Raw genomic sequence first — 9,535 nt, 5'->3', positions numbered from 1 at the left:
AATTAATGTTTTTCTTGTTGCACAAAAGCGTTTGATAAAAAGGCTTTATCTGCCTTTCCAATTAAAACAAACTTGAAAATTCGAACATATATTTTATAGAAAATAGATGATGCATGTTTCTGAACGATGTATTATGCTGCCTTGTTGACAACATGACCGAGCGGCACAGATTACTGTTCAATTTGAGAAGGTTGCTCCTCCCTCCCCGCTTTTGCACATTCATGTCACGGGCCATAGCAATTACGCCTAATCGAACTCCCTCAATGTTTGTGTATAGAAAGGTAGGCCTATATAAAGGCATGAGTTCGCACGCGTTTCCCTCTGTAAACTTACATCACTGTTTGTACGGGTTAGAGAGGTCTACCAGTACTTTATCTGGTGTTTGGATCGCAAGCGCCTGGATTCGGGATTTGCAGCAACAGCATTTTCAACACACAACCAGCCACGAGGTTAGTCAGCTGTTTTCTAAACCTGGCACTTTAAACAAGGATGACGACGTGGGTTTTCAGTTTCTAATGTTTACAATTTTTTCAAGAACTGCATACTAGTTGTATAATGATGGCTTAAGAAAATGCAGTATTCGAGATGCTCTGCATTCTTAGAATTTTGGTTTGGGATGTGTTTGGGGCATCTGTGCTCTGTAGAGGCGTTTGAAGAAGAGATGCGGGCACGTCGGGGTCTGAAGGATGTGATGCTGATAAGATGGAAGCTTTTTAGTAGATTCCATAGAATGAAAATGCACGTCTGACGATTCCCAAACAAATTGTAAAAAAAAAAATACGCAACTTTAAGCATGAGATTAATCCCGTCGGCGAAACAAAATGCGCACACATTCGGTATGTGTTTGGGAATCAATTTAAAATAATAACCATTGGTTTAACGATTTGTTAGTAACTTTGTCGCGTGCTATGTGATTTCTATCTGCTTTTTCACGATTCTCTAATTAAAATCCATCACACCATACGTAATCACACCGGTTGTGCAATGGACAAAAATGCACTATCACGGGTTTGGCAATCACCCAGTGGCGGTTGAGGCTAGCGCGTTACTGGAACATTAGCACATTTATGGAAACTCATAGTAGGAAAGGATAATTGAGAGGGGGGGCTGACATCCTTTCTATTAAAAATGTAATTAGCCCATTTTTAATGCAACATCTGATAGTGATGATGCAAGAAGATCACACATTTCATGGCCAACATTTACATCCAATCGACACCAGTCATGACATGACCTGTTCTGTATTGAACCCCCTCCAGTGAGGATCTGAACATGGTGCAGCTGTCTCCATCCCCAGCCCGGGATGTCTCTCCTTCACCTGAGTGCTCCGAGAAGGGGAGGCAGGGGAGCCTGAAGGCAGGTAGCCCCAAGATTGGCTCCCCTGGTGGGCTGAGTCCTCTCCAGCTGGCCCTGGCAGCCTCCACCACCATCTACCAGGGCTACGAGAGTTACATCGAGGACGGCCTCATCTGCCTCAAGCACAAGATCCGCAACCTGGAGAAAAAGAAGGTAGGTAGGATGGATGACTTGACAAGATTAGGGGTTTGGTGGGTGTTTGAGTTGATGGAGACATTACCATTCCTTTCAGGGTTTCCTGCATGTTACTATAAATAAAGACATTCTAAGTGTTTGTATCCACAGATTAAATTGGAAGACTACAGGAAGCGTTTGAAACACGGGGAATCACTCAATCAAGACCAGATAGTAAGAGCAGCATTTCCAATTGTGGTAATAAAAGCAGTACATTTCTTTCAACCAGATGATTGAGATGTTGCCTTTTGAACTCTTTCAATGTCAGGATGCAGTGGAGAAGTATGATGAAGTGATCCACAACCTGCAGTTTGCCCAGGAGCTGCACAAGACCCTTGGTGGCCTAACACAGGAAGTAAGGATCTCTGTTTGCCACTGCTTATCGTAGTGCTGCTGCTGTGTATGAATGGGGATGGGCAGAGCAGCACATGCATTCCTTTTGGTAGACCAGCCGTAGTTTCTTATGCGCAGTCAGAACGGCGCATCTCCATTCATTTCAAGTGTCTGGTAATAGGTCAATGATGGTAGAAAGGGTGTGACGTATTGGATTGGAATCCAGCCTCGTCAATGGATTGTACACTGGAGGCTTTAGCCCATTGCACAGCTGAGTTGGGAATTTGCACACTGCTGTTCCATTCTCCTGCTTGAAAGCCTTGATTGCTTTCATGGTTAAGTTTGACATTCCTTGCTTCTGTGTATAAGTGCATGGTCAGATAGTGTCAGTAATGAAGAACTGTTAGCTGGTCAACTTGTTTCTCCAGATTCATGATGAATCATCTTGTATTTTTGCAAGACAACATAATGGACTTACACTTACACCCATTTCAGACATTTGAAATCCACAATAGCAAGTTGACTGGCCTAGGTCTAGTGATCAGGCCTAGGTGTCGGAGTATTTTTGGGATTGGTCCATAGAATCCATCTAACCACCTCCCTTTAGCTGCTAAAGGCCCAGAAGAAGGCGTTGAGGAAGGAGCAGATGGTCAAGCAGGAGGTAGAGAAGAGGAGGCTGTGCATAGTGCTGCAGGTTAAGTTCCTCCTGCAGACCCTGCTGCAGCACGAGCACATCAGGGAGGACCTCCTCTCTGCCCGCAAGCTCCAGGTTGCAGAGCTACAGAGCCTGCTTGAGCTTGCTGAACTACTGGGGGTGAAGAGGGACAACAATGTGAGGTACTGGGGAAATAGATGTGCGCACCATACACCCCACACACACACATTCTGTTGGACTTGAGGGACAACAGCATAAGTTACTATGAAACACACTCTCACACGTCTGTTGATTTGAAGACTAGTCTGATCCCTATCTACTGTGTCCCAGTTTGGAGGATCAGATGGAGAGAGCGGCCCTGGTCTACCTGGACCTGCTGGAGGGGACAAATAAAGCCGTAGCCGGAACCACCTGTGGGTTTAAACACTACCTGTCCTGTACCTTTTTAAACACCTGCACAGATACTACATTTACTATGACTGGTATCCTCAACTTTATCTGCCATTTGCTGAACTACTTTAGCTGCCATGTTTAAAATGCATCCATTTGAATGTTTGCAGACAAGGTCCTGAAGGCTAAGTTGGCGAAGCTGATGGACTGTGGGTACTTTGATTGTGTACCGCCGCCTCCGAGCAAGAGTCCCAAGGAAGTGGAGGATCCGATGACCAAGAAGACGGTGTCTCAAACAGCCAGCCTCTCTAGTAACTCTACAACTGTGCAACTATTCTTATTCAAAAGCTACTTATCAGACTGGGTATAGAACAATGAATGTATACAACATCTTGTAATTTAGCTGGATGTTATTTTGCCTTGCAGCCCTAATGATGTCAAACAAAAAAGACGTGCCTAGCAGAGAGGTAAGAACCACTAACATGTATTTACTGCAAGTTGTGTGCCACTACTTTATCAAGGTTCAACTAGCGTTCTCCTTAAGCTATTTACCTGAATGCACTGTGGATATCGTACTGTTGTGCTGATAGTCTGTGGGTGATGCCAGTTTCTTAACAGACACTACCTGCCTGACACAGACCCCAATGGGTGTCGAGACACTCCCATTACTCAGAACTGGAAGGCTGAGTTCCAGGCTATGAAGGAACAGGAGCCACCGGACTCATGGGATATGGAGTCCGACTCCACTCAGCCTGTAATCCAGAAACCATGGAGAGGGGCGGCTGTGTTAATCTCCAAAGTTCCAGTTACCTCCAAGAAACATGCCGAACCCAAACAGGTGAGCTATTCTCTTATACCTGAACTCTCAGGGCAGTTGGAACTTGAGACTAGTTGTGACCTCTAACAATGGTCAAGGTTAACACTGGGATTGGGCTGGCTGATCTTAGTTCAGATCAATCATACAACTCGATGACTCTGTTTCCCCAGAGAAGAGCGAAGTCCAAAAGGGAGCGGGACGCCACAGCGGTGAGTAGACTCTTATCCTTGCATCTCTTAGGTTTGATGGACCTGTCCATATTACGCCATCACATTGTAATTTCCATCAGGCACTTCGTGTGGACACCCCTGTGGAGGTGTTCAACTCCCAGTCTTCCTTGCCCAAGGACCCCATCCTGCGCAAACAGCAGCTGGAGGACCTGATGACCAAGATCAGAGGCTCCTTCAGCTTCATGCAGGTACAGTACTGCTCAGAGGTCATTTCCAGGTGAAAAGCCATCGATCATTTCCAATGTTCCACCTGGGTCGGGTTTACCACGTCACACTGCGACGAAAACCAAAAATAAACGATAAGTGTATGTAGTCCCTCCCTGTTTAAGTCTGTCTTTTGTTGGGGGCCTAATAAATACAATCCTGGATTAATCCCCTGTCTCCAGGATTCTCTTCTGGATGGAGAAGGATCACCCACTAACGGCCATCCTAGACTGGGCCGGCATGCCTCTGGATCCCCCTCTCCACTCGGTAGCCCACCACAACAAAGTTGTTATTTAAGTGGCTGACTTCTAGCAGAACAGAGAATATTCAACATATGTTTTACCTCTTCTCAACAGTACAGAGAGATTCAAGGAGAAGCCCAGTGGACCTTCTCCCCAAAACACTGCATGTAAGATCTGGAGAAGTGTGTGAAATGGCACCATATTCTAGTGCACTAATTTTGACAAGGGGTCTGTTATTTAAGCTTTTGACTATTGGAGTAAGTATTTTAAGATCAATCTTTTTGTCCTCTCTCAGTCCACTCCATTGCCTTCTAAACTCCTCCCTGTTGATGACGAACCCAGTCTGACCAATGGAGATGGGGGTTGCCTAGAGAGCTGTGACCTGGACCTAACTACGGAGGACCTGGCTCACGTCATAACCATTGTAAGAACTCCCGTCTGTTAAATGAGAGCCATTAAAACAATGACATTTTCTTATTTTAGATCCAAAATTGTTATGAAGCTTTTTATAAAGCACAATGGTTGTCCTCTCCAGGATCCATGTCTGCTGCTGTCCGAGAGTGAGTCTGCCTGCCCCTCTCCTCCAGCTCCTCCTCCCCTCTACCGTAGGGAGTCCTCCATCTCCATCACCCTGGACGAGAAGACCTCTTCTCGGGTAAAACAACTCATTCCCTGAACACGTAGGATTGGCAAGCTTAAAGTGCATACTATTCTGATTTTAAGTCTCCCCTGACAGTGTTCCCTCTGTACCCAGACTCCCATCTCTGAATCCGGTAAGCAATCCCCCTGTAACGGTGTGGTGCCTCCTTGTACCCCCACCCAAGGGCAGCCCTTTTCAACCCCTCCCAGCAGACGTACACTCACCATGGCCCCCCCTGTTCCCTTCCAGACCATGCATTCGGTAAGTCTACCCTACCATACTTTTAACGTGGTCATAGAATGGGCAAGAGGCTTTAGTCTGAATACACTCACAGTTAGTCTTTGAGAGACATTTTAGTATGAGCCTTGGGTCCGTTTTGTCGTTGAAGGTATTCAAGGTGAACGCCCCCTTACTTCCGACTGGAGACTTTAAATCTGATATTATCCCCTATTCGGACTCCAACGGCCTGTGCTATGTCACCACCAGCACCCAGACCCCACCGGAGTTTGCTCCGTCGGAGGACGAACACCTACAGTCGGGTATGCCAGAGTTGTGTTCATTAGGGCAGGGAATAGAAAATGTTCAAATTAGTTCATTGGGCAAGTCCAGGAGTGTATTCGATATGCAGGAAACAAGAGTTTCTATTGGACAAATTCAGTTGGGTGCCTCCCCTTTGTCATCCGGTTTGGTTCTTATTGGTAAACGGTTTCCATTGCAAGACGTAATGAATACACCCCTTGTTTGTCTGTTTTCTTCCTAATGAATACGACCAAGTCTACTCTTATTTCTCTCCCTTGGGCAGTGAACCAGTCTGAATGTCTGGTGGGTAGTGGTGGGCAGATCTTCCTGTCCCCTGGCCAATCAGGTGGCACCATGGGCCGTTCTGACCAATCATACTACAGAGGATCTGTTAGAGGTATTGCACGTGGTGGCAAGGGGTTGGCACACTCCTACTTTCGCTCTTCTGGTGGGCACAGAGGTATTTATCCTCTTCTCTCATCCCTCAATCCCATCTTTCATCCTTTCCCTCTATCCTATCTTGTTCTGCTTATGCATGTCTCCTACTGATTCAGATTGAGCTTCTAAACCTTAATGGATTGGATCACGTGAACTCCATTCCCTTGCCTCACAAGTTTCCACATGACAATTATCATAATATTACAAGGTTTTGAGTTAGCCTTCACAGTCCAATTTTCATCTGTCCCCTTCCCCTTGGGTTTGATGGGTTTCGGGCTGGTCTGTTCTCCCCAGGAGGAAGCTTCATCCCCCAGGCTCACCTGTACGGAGCTCGGGTAAGACACTGCTTCCCAAATCTGTGTGCACAATCAGATATTGTATGTACATTAGTATAGATTGCTGAAGTGATAGGTTTAGAGGTTTGGACTTGTGTAATGGCGTGTTCTTCACCATTAGGACACTGGCTACCAACACAGCTACAGGCGCGGTGGAGGCAATACAGGACAAAGGCACAATAATAGTGGCAAGTTCACTTCATTCTTCTGGCTTGATACAAAACACAATCTCTGATTGGTTGGGTATTTTAGGGGGCTTAGTTAACTGGCTTTTGATTGGTCATCCGCAACAGGTTGGAGTGACTCCTCCCAGGTGAGCAGCCCAGACAGGGAGGGCAACTACTCCCTGGTGGACTCCGCCCACGGCGACTCGCTGCAGGGTGTTGGCATGGACCTCACCCCCCAGGTGACCCCTCATGCCCCCCACACCCTGATGCACGTACCCATGTACCCGCTCCCCCAGCATCCCCAGCTCCTCCGCGTGGCCTTCACAGCAGCCCGCACAGCCAACTACACCCCGGGCACCCTGGACCAGCCCATCGCCTTTGACCAGCTCCACAGCAACCTGGGGGAAATGTTCAACACCAACGTGGGTCGTTTCACCTGCCCAGCCAACGGCACCTACGTCTTCCTCTTCCACATCCTCAAGCTGGCGGTCAACGTGCCGCTCTACGTCAACCTGATGCGCAACGACGAGGTGATGGTGTCTGCGTACGCCAACGACGGGGCTCCGGACCACGAGACGGCCAGCAACCACTCCATCCTGCAGCTGTACCAAGGAGACCAGGTGTGGCTGCGGCTGCACCGCGGCTCCATCTATGGCAGCAGCTGGAAGTACAGCACATTCTCTGGCTTCCTGCTCTACCAGGACTGAGCTATTGGGGCCTCTTGAGCCAACATGGAGGATACAGGTGGAGGAGAGAATATTGCTTTGCACTAAAAAGGAGAAACTGACATTTTCCATTTCATGTGGCAGACTGCATACCCACCCAGTGCTGGGTTCATTGCCTACCCCAGTCCTGGAGTGTATGGGGTGTGTTCATTGTTCAAACCTTTCAGGGTCACCCTTTTGTTTACCCTGTAAATTGCAACCACTAACTACTTCCGGGTCACTAAGGGGCAGAGGGGAAGACTTCCTGCTGGCTTGACCTTTCATGACCCATAATGTGAGGATTTTCCCATTATTGTTTGGATTTTGGTTGTGGTGCTTAGAGACTGACACTCCATTTTCTGACTAAAACTGTTAGGTTGTGAATAGCTGCCTCTACTATACACTACTGCTGCTGTATTGGGTGTCACACTTTTAGTTCTAGTAGCAGGTCCGCTTCAGTTACAATGTGTCAGGTCTCTGAGACCTTAAATGAAATGTTATGAATTGGTGGCTTTTTGTTTGTTTTCTGAATGACTGAGTAAATTCATTGAATGGCTAATGTATGGTTGGTGAAATATGAATTATGATGGACTGTACTTGACAATGCTAAGCACTTTAAATGCATTCTGTGCTACCTTGCTGTGTGGGGTGATCTGGGTGAAATGTTTGGGTGGGGGGGGTATGGTGTCTGATTCTGAACACTAAAGGCCATATTGCCTATGGAGATGTGATCCCTCAATGTGCCTGAATAAAACATGTTTCAGCAGTTGAACAGAGTTGTCTTCTGTTTTTGCATGGCACTACCTCTTTCTTCACTTGTAGTGGTTGGTCCATCCAACCAATAGCAATAGGCTATGCCTACTAAAATCTGTAAAGTCTTCCATAACAAGCCTTGGGTATCAAATCCAAAATCACTACTTAACCGGAAGTCAGTTTATGCTGAGGGTGACAGACAGGCTTTAAGAGATGTACAACGTGAGATCAAAAGACAGATACTGGTGGACAAGGAGGCATACAAGCAAAGGGTGGAGGGGACCCTCTCCTCAGGAAACTCAAGGCTGGCCTGGCAAGGGATTAAATCCATGGCTAGTGCCCCCCCCCCACAAAGGCAGGGAGAGACAGTGCTGACCTTAGGAGACATGAGGGCCAGAACATGCCTAATGAACTAAATGTTTTCTTCAGATTTGAATTGGACAACTTTGTCAGAGGTAAAACAAATTGAAGCATTACAAATGTTTTTAGGTTTGTTAAACAGACTGTTTTGAAGTTCAGGGGATGTAACACACAAAAGCCCAGGCCCAGACAAAGTAAGTGGGCATGTGTTAAAGCACTGTGCTGAACAATTGGCTGGTGTTATTACAGACATTTTCCAATCCTCACTCGACCTGCAACACGTGCCAGTATTGTGGAAAAACTCTAATTATACCAATTCCTAAAGCATCTAATCCCTCTGTGCTGAATGACTACCGCCCTGTTGCCTTGACATCCTTAGTAATGAAATGCCTTAAATTGTGAAGTCATATTCTCAGCGTCACCCAGAAGCTCCTCGACCCATTTCAGTTTGCCTATAAGCCCAGCAGAGGAGTTGATGCCATTCTTACTCTCCTCAATATGGTCTACAGACATCTAGAGGGTGCCAAATCCCGTGTTTATTTGACCTTTAACTAGGCAGGTCAGTTAAAAACAAATTGTTATTTCAATGATGGCCTAGGAACAGTGGGTTAACTGCCTTGTTCAGGGGCAGAACGACAAATTTTTACCTCGTCAGCTCGGGGATTCGATCTTGCGACCTTACGGTTACTAGTCCAACGCTCTAACCACTAGGCTACCTGCCACCCCCATGTCAGGGTTTTGTTTGACTTTTCTTTTGCCTTCAACACAATCCAGCCTTACATTCTGGCAGAGACTCATTCGGGACTTCTCCTTAGATGGGGGGCTGGTTTTGTGGCTGTTGGACATCCTGAGTCAACGGTCACAGCGGGTCGGACATACGCAACACCAACACAGGCTCTCCTCAGGGATGTGTTTTGTCCCCACTCCTATACATCTTGTACATTAATAGTTGTACTAGTTACCATCCTGACAGACACCTCGTTATGTTCGCTGATGACACTGCCTTGATCAGCCTGTTGCACGATGACGAGGCACACCATGGCCCGGTCCTAAATGAGTGGTGTGACGAATCAAATCAAATGTATTTATATAGCCCTTTGTACATCAGCTGATATCTCAAAGTGCTGTACAGAAACCCAGCCTAAAACCCCAAACAGCAAGCAATGCAGGTGTAGAAGCACAGTGGTTAGGAAAATCTCCCTAGAAAGGCCAAAACCT

General features: G+C 46.7%; 1 protein-coding gene across 3 annotated transcripts; it reads left to right on the top strand.

Annotated features, from left to right (window-relative positions):
• Positions 1 to 274: 274 nt before the first annotated feature.
• On the top strand, positions 275 to 7,973 carry LOC139534074 (caprin-2-like). Of its 3 annotated transcripts, none has more exons than XM_071332771.1 (21): positions 275 to 449; positions 1,260 to 1,509; positions 1,642 to 1,704; positions 1,799 to 1,885; positions 2,471 to 2,700; positions 2,849 to 2,931; positions 3,079 to 3,219; positions 3,335 to 3,375; positions 3,516 to 3,746; positions 3,896 to 3,934; positions 4,015 to 4,143; positions 4,342 to 4,426; positions 4,516 to 4,568; positions 4,697 to 4,825; positions 4,937 to 5,056; positions 5,156 to 5,302; positions 5,430 to 5,580; positions 5,844 to 5,957; positions 6,293 to 6,333; positions 6,455 to 6,521; positions 6,627 to 7,973. In XM_071332771.1, the coding sequence occupies exons 2-21, from the start codon at positions 1,273 to 1,275 to the stop codon at positions 7,205 to 7,207; spliced, it is 2,769 nt and encodes a 922-aa protein (XP_071188872.1). In that variant the 5' UTR covers positions 275 to 449; positions 1,260 to 1,272; the 3' UTR covers positions 7,208 to 7,973. The 3 variants fall into 3 exon arrangements, with proteins under 3 accessions (XP_071188872.1, XP_071188871.1, XP_071188873.1); XM_071332770.1 differs by having other exon boundaries at positions 5,844 to 6,020; XM_071332772.1 differs by lacking the exon at positions 5,844 to 5,957.
• Positions 7,974 to 9,535: the final 1,562 nt, after the last annotated feature.

This window comes from Salvelinus alpinus, chromosome 11, assembly GCF_045679555.1.
Source record: "Salvelinus alpinus chromosome 11, SLU_Salpinus.1, whole genome shotgun sequence".
Taxonomy (NCBI): domain Eukaryota; kingdom Metazoa; phylum Chordata; class Actinopteri; order Salmoniformes; family Salmonidae; genus Salvelinus; species Salvelinus alpinus.
The sequence above is the reverse complement of the archived record's forward strand: the minus strand, read 5'-3'. Positions and strand labels throughout refer to the sequence as shown.

What these genes read in the sequence shown, in the direction of transcription:
- LOC139534074 (XM_071332770.1), top strand. Translation starts at nt 1,273, where the DNA reads ATGGTGCAGCTGTCTCCATCCCCAGCCCGGGATGTCTCTCCTTCACCT. An exon ending in AAGACGTGCCTAGCAGAGAG is followed by an intron (nt 3,376 to 3,515) that starts GTAAGAACCACT and finishes GGGTGATGCCAG; the next exon opens with TTTCTTAACAGACACTACCT. An exon ending in CCTTCCAGACCATGCATTCG is followed by an intron (nt 5,303 to 5,429) that starts GTAAGTCTACCC and finishes TTGTCGTTGAAG; the next exon opens with GTATTCAAGGTGAACGCCCC.